This window comes from Watersipora subatra, chromosome 6 (assembly GCF_963576615.1).
Source record: "Watersipora subatra chromosome 6, tzWatSuba1.1, whole genome shotgun sequence".
NCBI classification, from domain to species: Eukaryota; Metazoa; Bryozoa; class Gymnolaemata; order Cheilostomatida; family Watersiporidae; genus Watersipora; species Watersipora subatra.
In genome coordinates, this window is record NC_088713.1 from 8,146,062 (window position 1) to 8,164,766 (window position 18,705).

Sequence of the window (18,705 nt, forward strand, 5' to 3'; positions counted from 1 at the left end):
TAAAAAATTCCATTTCATTAAGTATTAAATTTATTTTCAAGTGTACAGCAACATAATTAGCATTGATACATTTTAGGCCTCTCTGCTTTACTCGCTACATATATTAACTAAAGTCACGTTACTCCAAAGGTATGTACGTCCTGTATAGTAAATAAAATTTCATTTTTCGTTTCAGTAGCCATTTAATGGTGAAGTGTGCGAGAGGCCGCTTTAGATAACTTCATCGTTCGACCTTTCTTATTGAATTAGGTTGAAAAAAGTTTTAACTAGACACGTTAAATTTTACAGTGAAAGTGAAGACACAAACTGCTGCACGATAAAACTGTGATAAAAAGTTGAAATTCAGTAAAATAGTTCAAAATACTTATTAAAACTTTGTTTTAAGTGTAGGCTTAGCAAGCTAAACTTATTTGAAGTGAATTCAAAGTTTATGTTATGCGTACCTTTAGAAGATAAGAACTCCTTACCGTACGTGCTGCATTTGGTACACACATTATGATTTTGCATTTTATTGCAGATAATAACCATTAAAATACACTAAATACAATACAGTTACTATAGGTAACTATAATTGCTAGAGTTAACATACTATTTTGCTGCTAATTTTCCATATGTACACATTTTTATAAAATTTTGATGATTTTTACCAGGGGATGTTTGCATTGTCTAATCACAATGGTATCTATCCCCTACATACAATTTTTTTGCCATACGATGCCAACCCTGGAACGAATCAACATCGTATCTTGAGGGTGCACTGTATAATTATTATATACAATATATATTATATATAATTAAAATATATAACTAATATACATAAATTGAATACACCATTAATAAAATATATTTTATTTGCAAAATATAATTATTTGTAGGAATGAATGACTCTGTGATGAGGAATGGACATATTTTGTGAAGTACATAATAACAGAGGGTAAATGGTCAATGCTGTAAATGAAGAGGAAGAAACTTTAGTAGGGTAATCCATTCACTTGCCGAAATTAAATAAAATCGTATATGTTGTAGTGCATTTTGGCCCAGAATACTAATTGAAAGGTTTTGAATCCAAAGTGCATATCTAAGACATAATCTGTAGCATAAGAAATCATAATATAATCCATGTAAACCAAAGAATATTATAATGCACATCTATTTTGCACTGACCTCTACCGCTAACGTTAGCGCTGACCATGTCAGAAAGGTTGTCATCCACATCCTCACCATCATCGAGGTTCATCGACCTCTCTGATCGCACTGAAGCCTCTTCAGAAATAGCATCAGCTAATTCACTTACTTGGCACTCGCTTACATTTCCTGTAAAAGGTAAGGGAGACAAATCCTAACGATTACGGAAGCAATTCTGCATTCAAGAAAACGATATATTTTATCTTCGATACAATTATATTAGAAAATTCGAACTATTATATGAATCAATATTTTTATATTTTATACGTATGTACAAAATGAAATGACTACAGACAAAACCTAGATTGGAAATCCAACGAGAAGCAGGTAAAAACTAGTTTGAAAGTGTAAGAATGCTTCAGAATGATAAACTTGTAAAAACTGGCAAATGTAGAAAAGTGAGAGAGCAGCTACGAAGCTATCCTAATATTCATTGCATTAAAGCTCAAGCCTGTAATTGATGACTATTTTGTTATAGCCGGCTAAGCCAATTATTGAAGGAGTCGTCTACTACTGTGTTGTAACTAATAGAGACAATGTTTCACAACTCCACGTTTCCATCAAATCAACTGGAATTTGGTAACGTTGCTGTAAAATGAATACTAGGTGAATACCCTGCATAATTAAATGTTTTATCAAATATTTAATTTGGTAAAACTTCCCAGTATAAATATAATTTTTTAATCGTCACAGTAAAGAATAATATAGAAGTGGAGTTAAAACAGAAATATTTTTAGCAATACTACCACTATATAGAATTGAAAATCACACAGAGAATGATATCAACATTTTGCTTGGCATATCTAGAAAAAAAATTTCCACGGAGGCCAACATCGGAGTTTGTTAACAGCGAGACATGTCAAACACGGCTTTTCTAAACCAACTCGATATCTCACAGCTAATGGTCTAACCTGTGCGACGAACCAAACCTCTTACCGATGGATTCTTGGTCTTGAGCAAGGTAGAATCTAGTTTTCTTCATGGCTCCATCTAACCGTGAGGTTGTTTCTCTTGCTACAGACGAGAGAACCTTATCCTCCTCCAATAACCCAACCTTAATTATACCAAATTGAACTCAAGCTAGAGAATCAATCTTGGATTTGATGGTGGGTACTTCTTAGAGCTCAAATGATTGATAGTAAGTATTTGTTAGAACTTGAATGATTTGATGATGAGTAATGGTTAGAGCTCAAATGATTGATAGTAAGTATTTGTTAGAACTTGAATGATTTGATGATGAGTAATGGTTAGAGCTCAAATGATTGATAGTAAGTATTTGTTAGAACTTGAATGATTTGATGATGAGTAATTGTTAGAGCTCAAATGATTGATAGTAAGTATTTGTTAGAACTTGAATGATTTGATGATGAGTAATTGTTAGAGCTCAAATGATTGATAGTAAGTATTTGTTAGAACTTGAATGATTGGATGATGAGTAATTGTTAGAGCTCAAATGATTGATAGTAAGTATTTGTTAGAACTTGAATGATTGGATGATGAGTAATTGTTAGAGCTCAAATGATTGATAGTAAGTATTTGTTAGAACTTGAATGATTTGATGATGAGTAATTGTTAGAGCTCAAATGATTGATAGTAAGTATTTGTTAGAACTTGAATGATTTGATGATGAGTAATTGTTAGAGCTCAAATGATTGATAGTAAGTATTTGTTAGAACTTGAATGATTTGATGATGAGTAATTGTTAGAGCTCAAATGGCTTGATGGTGAGTACTTGTTGGACTTACTAGTTTGAGTTTAGCTTAAATGACTTGATAATATGCACTTGTTAAGAGCCTAAATGACTTAATGATAGTCACTTGTTACAACTTGAATGACTTGATAATAAGCACTGGCTGGATCTTTAATAACTTGATGGTGGGGGACTTGTTACAACTTGAATGACTTGATGTTAGATACTTGTGAAAGATTACACATTCTTTCCAAGATTAAAGAATGTCAACCCAGTAATAAAAGCACCCAACCAATAAAAAACAATTTTTTCCTTTTTAGGAAAATAGCTCTATCAGAGAAAAGAACAATCAATCCGAATATCTATGGATTAATTCTTAGTTTTTGACCCACTGAAGTATTGTTTCAATTTAGTTTGGGAGGTTGAATAAAAGCACATTGACTAAGTCACACTTTGAGAGTTGAGAAGATTTTGACGGTTCCTACCGGTGACACTTCATCAACAGCTATAGAAATGACTTCTTGTGCTGAGAAAAGAGGGGTGTTTCCTTGACTAGCAATGGGCTCCACAGTAGCAAGCTTTTTTATCTTTGGTCGTTTCTACAGACATATATGTGAATCAATTTCAGCATCCCATTTACACCTGACATTTATATTGTTACGCTGAAATAAAATATAAAAGCAAATGAGAGGCTGAAAACATTATTAATAACATAACAATCTGTGTTTCATGGTAAATAAGTGAGCATTGCGTTGAGGTGCTTCTGAATACAACAAATATGGGAACAAAGGCTAAGAATGAAATATATAAAACAAGCAAAAACGAGTCACTTAATAGGGAAGGGATTGACTTTGCTACTTGAATGGAGTTGACAAAGCGAAACCATGCATCATTCTAGGAACTGTTTTCTTGTGAAAAAAGAATACTAAATAATAATGTAATTGCGAGTTTCCAAGAGGTATGAAAGGGTTTTAAAGAGGACTAAAATTCAATAATAAAAATTCTGGAGCATTTGACATCTCTCTTTCCATGCAAGTGTTCATGAACTTTAAGATGATATTGATATAATAAGTAATAAAAGTTAATTATATATGTATATAAGTTTATAGACCTGTGTTTGCCATTGATCATTTGTTGTCTGTGTGCCCGGTTATAGTGATAAAGTTTTAGGAACAGAAAACAACGCTTCACACTGGGTTTGAACTCAGAACACCCAGATCTACAGGCAGACATTCTACCCACTAGACCAAGCGGCTACATTGCTTTGCACTGGAATAATTGTGGTCATACTCATTACATTGGTTAAACTAAGAATGCTTGAAGTGCTTGGGGAAAATACTAGTGGCTACTACTGGTGGCTACTACTGGTGGCTACTACTGGTGGCTACTACTGGTGGCTACTACTGGTGGCTACTACTGGTGGCTACTACTGGTGGCTACTACTGGTGGCTACTACTGGTGGCTACTACTGGTGGCTACTACTGGTGGCTACTACTGGTGGCTACTACTGGTGGCTACTACTGGTGGCTACTACTAGTGGCTACTACTAGTGGCTACTACTAGTGGCTACTAGTGGCACACTTGAAGATCAGAGAGATCAGAGATGCATGAGAGATTAGGCTTATCATGACGATTATTAAACTGGCTTTGGACAGGGCTATTATTATAGTAAAAATTTAGTCTAGCATAATTACAAGTTTAAGTTAATCAAATTCAGGCCATGTAATTCATCTAGTATAAATATATTAGGTGAATGTAACTTTGAATCTAACTTTGAAATGTAGGTAGTTTTTATTTCTGTGTGTGCTATAGGTCTAATTAGGTTTATACTATATATATTTTTAGCATTTCGGGGAAAGCTGGGCACATATTTTTAGCATTTCGGGCACAGCTGGGGAAAGCTGGGAAACCAATCAGATACTGCAGTGGTGGACAAAGCGAACAAAATGGCTATTAAAATAGCTATAGCAGTACCCATTGGCTACACCATAGCCTCAAAATAAAAAGTGGGAGAAATATTTTCCACTTGCAGAGGGTATTAAAAAGTGCTGCCATGTAAGAGCAACTGTAATTCCGGTAGATTCCATTAAATGTGTTTTGACCGAAAACCGGCAACAATCAACAAGTGAGTTGCAAAAAAGTGGGTTATTGGGAACGGCTAAAATCTTGAGACAAGTGCTTAAACTCCCAAGTCTCTGGTAGGAGACCCAAGCTTAAGTAGACATTACCTCCCACGTTGGTAAACCAAGGTCACAAAACATTTGTATGAATATATATATATATATATACAATAGATATATATCTATTGTATACATACAGTGCGCGCTCCTAAAACGTAAATAATCCGTTCAAGTAAAGTTTACGTCATGGATTTTATGTTATATGAACAATAAAATACATGTAAATTGCCTAACCCGTTCCCAGATCTTTCCAAACTCAACCTTTAGGCATGCAAAAAAGAAAAATTTGACTAAAAAGTTTTAATTTGTGAGCTGTACCGTAACCGCAGCATTATTAGTATGCACAGACAATTTTTCTCCTTTCTATGATCTATCTCACTGGTTTAATAGACGATTATTGCGGTAATTCTACAATAATTTGATGGACAGCGCACATCTTCGGCTTTCATTCACAACGACTTGCTTATTTTTCTAAACAACAGTGTATTCTGCAAAGTAAAACTAATAGCAAAAATTTTATATGTCCACAAAAAAGCAAAACAACAAAATATTTTACAAAAAGCGGTAGTGCTCGTTTGTCGTCTATCTGTATCTAGGGGTCAAGGTTAGGATAAAAGAGAACTTTGGATGAGACTCCAACTCGTGATATTTGGATTGATGGACTGGCGTTGCAACACCTGCAGCAAACAATTGCCTTGGTATTTATGAACAATGCGCGGCTACCCTAGTTTCTATTTTGTCGACAAATCTGGCGATCTATCGCAACAAACTAGATTGTTGCGAAAGTTGTAAATATAATAGGTATAACGCTCTACATACAGCGTTTTTCTTTTTGCAAATACGGCGAAATAAATTCAAATCGAATTTGAGAACTCACCCGACTTGGCACTTTACGTTCTATTTTTTACATTTAAATTTTATTTTACATTTAAATTCTATTTTTTACATTTTTCAAATTTACTTTACGTAAGTTTTTTTACATCATCTGGAATTTACGTTATAGGAGCGTCCGCTGTATATGTTTGTCTGTCGTCTGTCCGTCATTCATCTGTTCAGTTATAGCGATAAAGTTTTAGCAACGAAAATACATCTATGGACTGGATTTGAACTCGCGACATTCAAATCGTAAGTCGACTAACAAGCGCTTGTAACCAAAAAGCTTGCCTTTTTTATCGAACACGATGCTTTTTCCTCCTCGCCATACAAGCACAAAATTTTTGTAATTTTTTTTCTGCTTGATATCAACGAAACGTTCTCTCAAACTTAAAACTTGGCAGCTGGTATAGCGATTACGACAAAATTATAAAAGTGCTGATATCTTATTCACCGAAATCCCTTTCAAAATGCTTAAAAAAGATATGATACTCGCTAGCTCTGTTGGGCGTTATTTGTTGTTGGTTATAGTCAAAAAGAAACCGAAAACAGATAAGCGATAAAATTTTAGCCAATGGCAAAGTTGAAGTTTAGTAAAATATATACTAAACTTAGCTTTAAATACGTGTTTAGTAAGCTAAATCCATTTAAGTTAGATTCAACGTTTGTGTTATACATCTGCCTTGAAGGTAAGAACTCCCCCATTGTACGTACTGCGCCTAGTTTATTGTAATGTTACGTTTTCTTGCAGAACATAACCGCTAAATACACCAAAGTTACTGTAGGTAAATATAGTTACTAAGGTTGACCTATTGTTTTGTCACTTATTTATAATATGTACAACATATAAATTTGAGAACTTTTACCTGTGTTGTTTGCATTAAATAATTACTATGGGTTTCTATACCACTCTATGCGATATTTTTTGCCTTACGATGACAACACTAAAACAAACTGAAATCATATAATTGTAAACCAAATAATTTTTGATTGTAATCGTAGCAAATCAGACTTTATTTAGCCATTATTTACTAATTATTGCACGTTTATATTTAAACACCTTTACAGTTGTTTCATTTTTTCTTTTGATTTATTTGAGCTGCACAAAAAACTTTCCTCGTGGTATGTAGTTTGAAAGTTATAATGGTAACTGTTGTTATATGTTAAATAAAAACAAGTTTTCTGCGAAAAAAAAGATTATTTTATTACTCAGGCAACGCCGATGATTCAGCTAGTATATATATTCCTGTATATATATACAGAATATATATTTTGTAAATATATATACAGTAAAACTCGGATAACTTGCTGTCTTATAGATCGAACACTTGGTTAACTCGAACAGATTTGTTTGGTCCGTTACCTCGCAATAATAAATTGCTTTAGATAACTCAACCTTGACATCATTAACTCGAACAGTTTTTTGCCCAATGGCTACCGAGACAGTTGTCATCGTATTAGAATATCACTTTATTCCAAGCCATAGAGATAAACATAAACCTTTAGTAGTCCATAGGCGTCGTTATTACCATCATCGGCAAAATATTTTCGTTAACGACTTTTCTAAAGGTTTGCAAAAAAATCAAATTTTACTAAACATCTGCTTGGCGATGGCCCCTCGAAAGCAAGGAAAAGGGAGGTAACCTTTGAATAAACTCAAAGTAAAATCGGCAAAATTGATCTTGGTTAGAACGCTCAAGAGAAAAAGATTTCTTTTTTCTGAAAGTTTTGACTGCGATCAAATTTTGCCAATTTTAACCTGAGAGCACCTGGCAGTCACATCACCTAAAACAACAAATCTCAAATGATTGAAAAATATCTATAAGTTCTGATAAAATTTTTTTTAAACTTTACAGGAGGGGCACTTCAACTTGCAACAAGCAATCTATGCTTTTGACCTATATATAGTTTGTATATGTACATGTATCTCCTGATAAATACATGCATTTGAGACAGCGCTCTGGTAACTCAAACGATTTCGCTCAGTCCCATGAAGTTTGAGTTATCCGATTTTTACTGTATATACATTTAAAGTATATCTACACAGTATATATACTGTATATATATAAATAGTACTAGCTGTGCTTTCCGGCGTTGCCCGGGTATTAAAAATAGCTTATAAACAATAAATAAACAATGAAAAGTAATGAGAGTTGCCTACCACTTGTTATTAGCCTCGAATATTGCCAATGGAAAATTTGAGTACGCTTAATAATGAGAGCTACCAGCGTCTCGTGACGTTATGCTATGACCATGCGTAGTACGCATTGAGTAAGTGCTCCCATATAGTGACATATATCAGCTAGCTAACAAATCAATCTCTGTGGCCTATTTGGTAGGGTGCCAGACTTGTCAACGAGAGGGTCCGATTTCAAATCTTCAACGGCGTGGTTTCTTAGTTCTAAGATTTTAATAGCTATAGGCGAATTGCAGAAAGACATATCCACATACGACACACCTACTTTGAGAAGTATAAATATACTGTCTACACAGTATATATATTATATATACAGTATTTATATTCATATATTTGTAACTCTGATTATGTTGTGCAGACTTGGAGGTACAGTAGCTGCAAAAAATTGCTCGGCTTGTAGTCAACTAACCTTTTACGAGATTAGTTTCAAAAGCAATTTTTCCAAATTTAAAATTCCACATAATGAAAATATATCCCACAAAATATTCTGCTCGCTGTCATCCGCTTAGCAATGGATCTAAATGACACAAATTAATGTTTGGAGCTCTGAGATCGCTTTGAAAATCTGTTCAATTGATACAGTGAGGTCATTGATCACCGACGGTAGATAACTTCAAAAATAGCTATTTTTAGAAGTTTGCTTGACATTATGGAACGGTGTTTTCTCTGTACCCACATCACTCCTATAAAATTGAAATTATGCGAAAATCCGGGTTTGGTCAAGATGGCATGCATGTATAATTGGTAACTATATGACTCAGGGTACTTGGCTGAGTACTGGTACTTTTCGGACTATTAGCCGCTACTTTTCTCTGACGATTTGAGCCATGCGGCTTATATAAGGGTGCGGCTATTCTGCGGCTTTTTCTTTCATCGCAAGGGCGCATTAACCAGTATCTCCAGTTAGTGCGCCTCTAGCGGTGAAAGAAAATACGAAACAATGCTTAACAGTGCTGTTCCGTTAGGCATTAGGTTAAAAAGCGTCGGTTTATACGAAAGTGCCGTTTTATTCACTGTTTCGGCACTGTTCCGTTTTAAACAGCAAAGTTGCTGCCGCGTTAAAAAGCACCGTCCTGAGTTCTGCGGCCTATACAAAGGTGCGGCTTATGTATTGTTTTATTATCATTTTTTGAAAAATAAAGCAGATGCGGCTTATATAGGGGTCCGGTTTATAGACCGAAAAATAAGGTAAATTCATTTTCAACGGTCATCTCACCACTGAAAGTGAAGAGAAAGGAAACGCCTATTCTTAACGGTTGACTTGTAACAAAATGCACATTAGTTATTTTAGACATTATAGTTATGATTAGAACAAACTGAAACAAGCTGTAAAGTATTTGATAAGGGCTTTCCAGGAAAACCCGAAGTGTTTGTCATAAAGTAGTGCTACGAAACGTTTTATATTGAGCCTTTTATTGGCTTTTCATTTCACGTGATAACAGCATGTGTCAAAACAATATCCAAGTTGAGTTGAGAATGTCATCGAAATAAAGGGATTCCAACTACGGTGTTTTCGTGATGGCTGTGATTGACAGTTCATTTTTTAGCTTTCAAGAGCTTGTAATCACATTTCCACATATTTTGCACCTACAACACAACAGACTAAGATGTGGTGAATCTTTTGATATCAAATAACTGTAATGTGAATTTTGTTGCAAGTCAACCTTTAAGGTTATTCGAATTCGTATATTTCGACTTCCTTTTCTGTGATATTTTAGCACTTCTAAATAGAGAAATATGATATGTACATCATATGAAAATGAAATGAAAAGGTTGCTTGATAAACGCATAAAACAGATCTGTAATTTTTATTTTTTACTATATTATTGTCAGTTCCCACTTTAATTCTACGTAGTTCTTTCTATCTTCCTTTTTGACTTATGGGCTTATCACTTCTAATTAAGCAAAAGGGTAGATTGCATACATACGTGTAGATATCTAACGACGTAATGCAGCGGTATCTGATAGCAATGTCACCTAGTTAGTAATGCTGCCTGATTGCAATGATATACAGCCCCCAAAGATAGCCAACGACGCTCATATGGGCGGGGTTTAATGATGGAGCTCTGTTGGGATTAACCCGAACACGGCACCCGAACGAACAAATATGCTGAATAAAGCACCTTGTAAATTTACAAATATTATGAACTATAGTGGTTATTTTACTTATCTGTTGAATTCCTTTTGTTGTCAAATAAATATAGTATCTTAATACTGTCACCGTCACGATCAGTCAGTTGCCATTCACAAGCATTCGTGATATTAATAGTCACAATCGTAAAATAGCTCAAATTCGGTTTTGCATTTAGACTTTGAGTATGAAAACTACACTGCACAGCTTTGCCTGCTGTCCCATCTTATTGGCCAGGTAAACAATGTGAAAACGATGAAAAACTTTGTCATTTTATATTAGGGGTGGCAAAATATTAATCAAAAACTAGAAAAAAAATGCCGTTGTTCGGGTAATTATATTCAACTTTAAGCATATACTACGACCTTTACAAATTTTAAAATTACTAAGAGTAGGTAATTGAAAATGTTTTATTTTGCATGGATCTATTATTTTGGTTAGGTATCACTCCTACATTGTAGAAATTCAAGGTTTGCTATTGTGAACCACGGGGCCTACTGACTTAATGAGCTGATGAAACGATAACAGCGAGTCATGTTTTCCAAAACCTAACAAGGCAACGCGACCGCCCTGTGAGAGTTGTGTTTGCTCCGAAACCCAGGCTAGCACAATCCAAAGCTAGCACAATAACAGAGCTCCATCATTAAACCCCGCCCATATGATAGCCGTCGGCTATCCTTGGGGGGCTGTATATCATTGCTGATAGCGACATTACCTTGTAACAATACGACCTAATAATTACTGTTATCTCAGTACATCAACTATATGGACCATAACAAAAGGAGAGCTATTGAGGAAGCAGCCAGCAAAAATGTTTACCTGCAGTTTGTGACCTTTCTAGAAGGGATAAAAAACAACATTTCTAAACTGTCATCAAAGGCAGTTGCACAGAAACTGTTTGTGTTAACGGTTTGATTTATATGCTGCTTGAATCTTTTTAAAATATAACACCTATAAGCGATTATGTCATTATTTTTCGAGCAATAAAAATGACATTTTTGCTACTTTCATTGCAATTTCAAGTCAATGCAGTCCGCTGCTGGTCAATAGCCAGAAAGGCTTTCCAACAGACGAAGAGAAACAACGATAGACTGGGTGCGCAAAATATCAAGAACGCAATTGAGCATGTCAACTAAAGTAAACCAACAAGGCGAGTCAGCCGAAATCTGTCTATAACTTTATAACCTGGTTTTATCTAAAGGAGTGAACTATCTCTCAAGCTACATATCTGAACGACCCCTACAGGAAGTCACCAATGTTGTTTTAGTCAGCAAAGATTTAAAACAAAATAGCCCGATTTCAGAACCACCCGACCAAAATTAAACCGTTAAACCCAAATTTTGTGACATGACATAAACTGTGGGTCAACGCAGACAACTTACAGATTTAACCATGGGACTATGCTGTGGTGTTATTGTGGGGCTGTCAGTAGTCAGCCCCGTTTCCTTTTGTAGGGTGGGTAAGGATTTGATTGCGGTATCTGTCCTCTGTCGCAGCTCAGAATCTTCTACCTGTGAATTGATGGTCTCCCGAAATGCTTGCACCTAGATAGACCAAAGTACAGCTTGAATAATAAGCATATTAATTAAAAAAAGAACATACGCAAAAGCAAAAGAAACAGCATAGATACAGTGACTTTGTGTACCTTCTCAATTTTACTTATTATATTCACCAATCTTGTTATCAACACTAGTACTGTGACAGTCCAGTGTGCCGTGCGAAACTGTCAGGTGTAACAACTATACATACAAGTATTCCTAAATGTGAAAATGTGGTCGAGTGGTGCAAATGGTGGTGTATTTTGCTGAAAATCCAAATATATGGGGTTTTCCAAAAAGAAGATTTGATCTCGCAACCTCCTGATCACAGGACGACACACTAACCTATTAAGCTACACGGGATGCAATGGATTCATAGTAGATATGAGCCATTATCTTGGTTAAAATATGCATAGCCACTCTGCGTTACACGCAACATTACTAAAAGCTTGCTCCCACGCTCCCATTGGTAAGTTTAGCAATCGGGATACACATACTAACTTACTCAAATTAGCTAATGGCCACTATATTATTTGCCGCTGTTTATAAGCTGCTTTTAGTACTCCCTGCAAGACTGGGCATGTGGCTAGTATTGACATAAATATTTTAAAAAGCTGTGGTAGTGAAATAATTAAAAAAAATTGAACACTTCCATTTCACTGAGCTACCCAAAAAAAAGTAAACAGCCAAATAAACAAGTGAAAGTCGAGCATGGTAGAAAAATTTGCGCGAAACCAATAAAACGAACATCCAGATATGAAAGTTCCAAAATGTCAAGGATAACATCTTACCAGCCAATACAAAGTCATTCATGAAAGCAATGACCAATCAAGAGCATCAGAAACATCAAGGTAAATGCCCGGTTGCACAAATCAAAGATCTGAATTAACAACCTAAACGAGCCAATGAGTGACAAGAACTCAGGTAAATTAAACCAATGAAGCAAAAGATGACCAACCAAAGTGTTGAGCTGCCGTATCCCAATAAATATGGAGCTCCTGTTGAACACGTCACCAGACCTGAGCCTCAGGGTCTCGCTTGGCTCTCTCTCAAGGATGCTGTTCATCACCTCTGTTAAACAGTCCTAAAAGAAGACAATTCCAATTAATCGCTGTGCAATAGATAAAGGAGCAGTTTGGAACTTCCACGAAAAAAACTGACGGTTTTTGTAACTAGCATCTTACAGCTGGTGACAGGGGGATTGTAATTCTAGTTAGTAGAAGAACCAATCTCCTGCTAAATTGTTTAATTTTTTGCACATAACAGTGTTTTTGCAAAATAAAATTGCAAATCTATGTGAATAGCTCCAGTGAATGTCAGTGTTTTTGAGCCTAGACATGCAACAAAGACAAAAATCACGGATGCATTTACAGAGCTTTTAGCATTAATTAATTGATACGAGTTTTATCCTTCCAGTAATGCCGAACAGAGCCTTTTCATACCTGATTCCAGGTACAGAAATGATTGACCCAACTCTGGGGGTTTGTATGCTGATCATGATACTTCCAACATTAAAAAAAAAATTCAATTAAAGCGTGTCACAAATTTTTTATCAAACACAATCTGCAGTAGGAACAGCATGTGCTATAAGCCAAATATGTGTATTATGTGCAAAACGCAAGTACTACATTCATTATGTAGTAAATAGCATGTGTATTCTGTGCAGAATACACATGCTTTGTGCAAAACCTATATATTATGCCTGAGATGCATGTACTACATGCAAATCATATGTTTACTGTGCCCAATACATATGCAATGTGAAAAACACACGTGTTATATGCCAAATACATGTATCCATCATTTTTTTGACGTCATCAAGTCGTTTGCACATGAGCTCTCGTTCACAAAAAAGCCGAAATATTTGTAAAAACGATCGTTTTTCTATTATTTACTAGTACTCTTAGGTGTTGTTTTGATACTACATGTATAATGAAAAAATTTCAAACAAAAGCATCGTTTTCAAAAATTCACTGCAAAAGCTTCGTGTTTTTAACAATAAAATTGTCCATAACAATGGCTGACAACGATAAAATGACGTCACGAAAAACCGAAGGATTACATGTACATACAAACTACATGTTGTCTGTGCATAATGAATGCATGATGTGCAAAGTACATATATTATTACATACAATAATTGTGTACTAAAAATCACCCTGATATATTTATATCACAAAAAAGTTCTTATAGCTTCAATTATAATAAAGTATAATTTTAATGTTTGAGAAGATAAAAAAGTTAAAATTGTTACCTGATCAAAGAGGGAGTAGAGACTAGGTACGCGAAGACGCTCATCTGACCTTTGACCTTGTGAGAGCACCTGCAGCATCCTGGCTACTTGTATAAGGTTGTGTCGCGCTATGTGGCTCACAGGTACCTCGGAGGTCAAACCGTAGAGCATGGGATCGATAATCGCCGGACAGATAAAAAGGTCAAACACTAGCTCAGTGCACAAAGATCGACCTGTAAATCGAAAAGCATTAATCTGATAGAATGGTCATGAGTCTTTTTGTCCTGCGACAAAGGAAACCCAACTCCCGATATAACATAATTTAACTTCATTAAATTTCAAATTAGTTATTTTTTCTCATCAGAGTGTAGCCTCGGTAGTACAGGAAATGATGGGTGCGTAAGTAGAGATTGTGATAGAGATATGGAGCTAGTCTAACATGTTTATATCTTTGCTTTATAATTTTGAAATTCTTTACTCTTATCTCAGATTATCCTTCATTTTCTCACCAATAAGTTATTTTCTTGTGATAGCCACTTGGCAATTTGAAGACTTTTTTAAGCTATATTAGTTTGCTTTAACTAAAATGTTAGATTACATTTTTTATAACTTCTCACTTTAATTCACAGCAGAGCAAAATGGAAACACGACTCCCGATATAACATACTTTCACTAATAACGATGCAATAGTCAAATAAAATTAGCATGCAGACGAGAGCGATATTGCAGTTTGGAGTCATATTATCTTGTCAAATGCTCTCAGGCGTTTAACAAAATCTTTAACATCTTGTTAAGCGCCTGAGAGCATTTGACAATCAAAGGAGCAGCTAATGAAGAGGGCTATGCACGAATTATGGAGCTAATTCTATAATCAGAAGAATACTTTGTACTTCAAGTAGCTTTATATATGTATACTGTATATATCGAACCTTTGAAGTGATTTTTTTTATAAAAGTATTAAAAACAAGTCTCTACAAGTTTTATTTCCGCAACTTTTTTAACTCTACAGCTTGAAAATATGTTTTGTCGGTAAATTTCCAAAAAAGTGCTTGGTCTTGAAATCTTATTAAATTATGCCACAAGACGCAAGTTCATGAAAATACATATTGTGAATATACATATTAACACCAGAGCAATGCTTCAAAGGTAAATTATTTAATAACAGCACAAAGAAATAAACTTGATACGCCACAGCATTAATCAACTGAAACAAAGTAACAATAATAAAACCTAATCGAGAAGACAACTTCCTCAGTATCTTTCCTGGCGTGGATTTGCACCAGATTATTATTATTATTATTGATTTCAGTTGAAACAATAAAACAATTATAATCATGAAATAAAACATCTCCAGAAATATATTGATAGACTTCCATTTTTGCACCAAGTGAAAAGTTCAAACTACCGAATTAAATTTAATACAGTATCCCATGATAATTGTATAGTCATGTGTATATCATAATTTTACAAATACAGAATATAATTCTAATATGCCACCTTCTCACATATAATAGGATTTTCTATCAAGAACCAAGAAAAACCCAATCATAGAAAATGCCTTCACTCTAACTGGGTGTCATCGTAGAACTTCTGCATGAAAACTGGATATTTAATCTTGTAGTATCAGCATTAAGGGCTAACCCTGAAGGGCTAACCATTAAGGGATAACTATTAGGGGCTAACCATTAAGGGCTAACCATTAAGGGCTAACCATTAAGGGCTAACCATTAAGGGATAACCATTAAGGGCTAACCATTAAGGGCTAACCATTAAGGGCTAACCATTAAGGGCTAACCATTAAGGGCTAACCATTAAGGGCTAACCTTTAAGGGCTAACCATTAAGGGCTAACCATTAAGGGATAACTATTAAGGGCTAACCATTAAGGGCTAACCATTAAGGGCTAACCATTAAGGGATAACCATTAAGGGCTAACCATTAAGGGCTAACCATTAAGGGCTAACCATTAAGGGCTATCATGTTAACAGATATGCCGTAAAATCTGACAAATAAATAGTTATTCCGTCATCAAGCCAAGTGAAGTAACATTTGCTACATGTTCAGGTATCTAGAGAAATGAACAGTTCTGTAGATTAAAGAATACAAATACGCTGTCAAGGTATACTTTGGGAATGTTTCACTAATGCTATAGCAGCTCTAAAATCCTCACTTTTTTATTAAACTCGACAAAAAATCGAACAATCCAAAGCGTAGTCACTCGATAATAGCGTTAAATATTTTAGAGTGAAACAGATTTCACCTTAAATTATTGAGGGTGGTGCTGAAGAGAAGGACATACATGGAGTTATCAGATAGGATATCATTAGTAGAGGAAAGAAGCAGATGCAAGCATAGTCAGGGGGAAGTAACTTGTTTCATCAGATGTACCTTCACATTACTATAGCATAAGCCTAAAGTTGTGAATACCAGATATTTCAGTGGAAGTTAATAGTCCAGTATTGGAGTTGTTCTCTCATGAAAAGGTAACTTCTAAATTAAAAATTGAAGCTACTATTTGGGCAAATTAGTTGTAAGGGCCTAACGGCTTTGTCTTTCTCTAAAATTTGATCTAACCTTGCAAGTACCCTGCACACAAACAATTAGGAAATCGGTACTGAATCAATAAAAGAATCATGAGCTGACAACTTTTAATGCATAAATTTATATAAACGCAAACAGGATAAAATGAACAAATGAGAAAAACAACTCCGAATATAAACATTATTGTGAGTCCATAAGATTATGTATAGATATGAGGTATATAGGACTAACAACTACAAAGGAGTAACTTTTTCTGTGACTAAGAGACCTCTAGTGCTAACGACTAGGGATGGCATTTGTCGCTTGAAAAGGTGTTATCGACTATCATTGGAGTTGTCCCACCGATAGCGATAGTATCGAATTATCAATGCGCAGACAGAGTTCACCGATAGTTATCGAGTGACTTGGCAGCTGGTAAAACTATCGTGCCTGAAAAGATCGAGGATTGTGGGAAGGAATAGGAAAAGGTGTTCGAGTTATCAGAGCATTCAAGTTATCAGAACACTGTCACAAATCCATGTATTAGTAGATAAATGTACATATACAAACTATATATAAATCAAACGCATAGATGGCTTGTTGCGATTTAAAAGGATTCTAGTGTAAAGTTTAAAAAAAATTTCATCAGAAAGTATAGAGACTTTTCTATCACTTGAGATTGGTTTGTTGTTTGAAGTGATGTGATTGCCAGGACGTTTTCAGGTTAAAATTAGCCAAACTTGATCGCTGTTGAAATGCTCAGAAAAAAGACATCTTTTTTTTTAGCGTTTTACCAATGATATACAGCCCCCAGGAATGATATACAGGGGGCTGTATATCATTGTTTTAACCAAGATCAAGTTGGCCGATTTTTCTTTAAAGGTTGGCTTGCAATAAAATTTACATTACAGTTATTTGATATCAAAAGATTCACCATGTCTTACTCTGTTGTGCAGTAGGTGCAAAATAAATGGGAATGTGATTGCAAGCTTTTAAAAGCTCAAAAACGAAAAGCCGCCGTAGATTGGAATCTCTTTATTTCGATGACGTAGCCATGAAATTTGGTTATTGTCTTGTCACGTGATGTTCTCATGCGAATAGAAAGGCCAATAAAAAGCTCAATATAAAACTTATTGTAGAACTAGTTTATGACAAACACTTCGGGTTTTACCGAAGACCCCGTATCAAATATAGATGCTCGCTATGTTCCAGTTTTGTTTCGGTTTGGTCTAATTGGCAAGTCGTAATCTGATCATGTGACCCAATACTTCGCAAATTATTTCTGCAGCACTTTTCCATTATCACAAGTGACCAACAGACTTGTCATGATTATCAGACAATGATATGTACTCCTTCGAGGTAAGGCTAAAAAATTAAAGGAATTTCTACGGCAAGTTATAGGATATCACTGCTAAAAGTGACAGCATTACAATGACGATAAAATAGACGCGTAAGAACAATAGACATGGTTTTATTGAATGCGTGAAGGATATTTGTGAAAATATTTCGACGAATAAGATTGCATGAAAGTGTAAACAGAAACCATCTCTCACAACTACATCACATTTGAGCCGTTTTGGAAAGCGAATCCAAACTACGGCGGTCTCGTGTGGCTGCGATTTTTTGTTCATTTTTGAGCTTTTAAGAGCTTGTAATCACCTTTCCACATATTTTGCACCTACAACACAACAGAGTAAGACATGGTGAATCTTTTCATATCAAATAACTGTGAATTTTGTTGCAAGTCAACGTTTAAGTTTATTCGAAGGTTAGCTCACTTTTTCTAGCTTTCGGAGGGCTATCGCTAAGCGGATGTTTGGCAAAATTTGATTTTTGTCAACCTTTAGAAAAGTCATTAACGAAAATACTTTGCCGATGATGGTAACAACGACGTTTAAGAACTACTAAAAGTTGAGGTTTGTCCCTATGGCTTGGAAAAAAGTGATATTCTAAAGCGATAACAACCGTCGTAGTAGCCGTTGGGCAAAAAACTGTTCGAGTTAACCAAGTTGAGGTCGAGTTATCTAAAGCAATTTATCATTGCGTGGGAACGGAACAAACAAATCCGTTCGAGTTAACCATGTGTTCGAGCTATCTGAGGGCGATAACTTTCGGGTTATACTATTTTTTATTATTCGATAACGATATATTTGTTTCGG

General features: G+C 35.1%; 1 protein-coding gene across 1 annotated transcript in view; it reads right to left on the reverse strand.

Moving 5' to 3' along the window:
- Window positions 1-18,705, reverse strand: part of LOC137398547 (GTPase-activating protein and VPS9 domain-containing protein 1-like) — a 69,397-nt gene that overhangs the window by 35,852 nt on the left and 14,840 nt on the right. The window contains exons 8-13 of the mRNA XM_068084671.1: window positions 14,049-14,260; window positions 12,753-12,878; window positions 11,639-11,800; window positions 3,361-3,474; window positions 2,122-2,239; window positions 1,165-1,314 (exon numbers count right to left, since the gene is read on the reverse strand). Coding sequence (XP_067940772.1) covers window positions 1,165-1,314; window positions 2,122-2,239; window positions 3,361-3,474; window positions 11,639-11,800; window positions 12,753-12,878; window positions 14,049-14,260 — 882 coding nt within the window. The remainder of the gene's footprint in view (window positions 1-1,164; window positions 1,315-2,121; window positions 2,240-3,360; window positions 3,475-11,638; window positions 11,801-12,752; window positions 12,879-14,048; window positions 14,261-18,705) is intronic.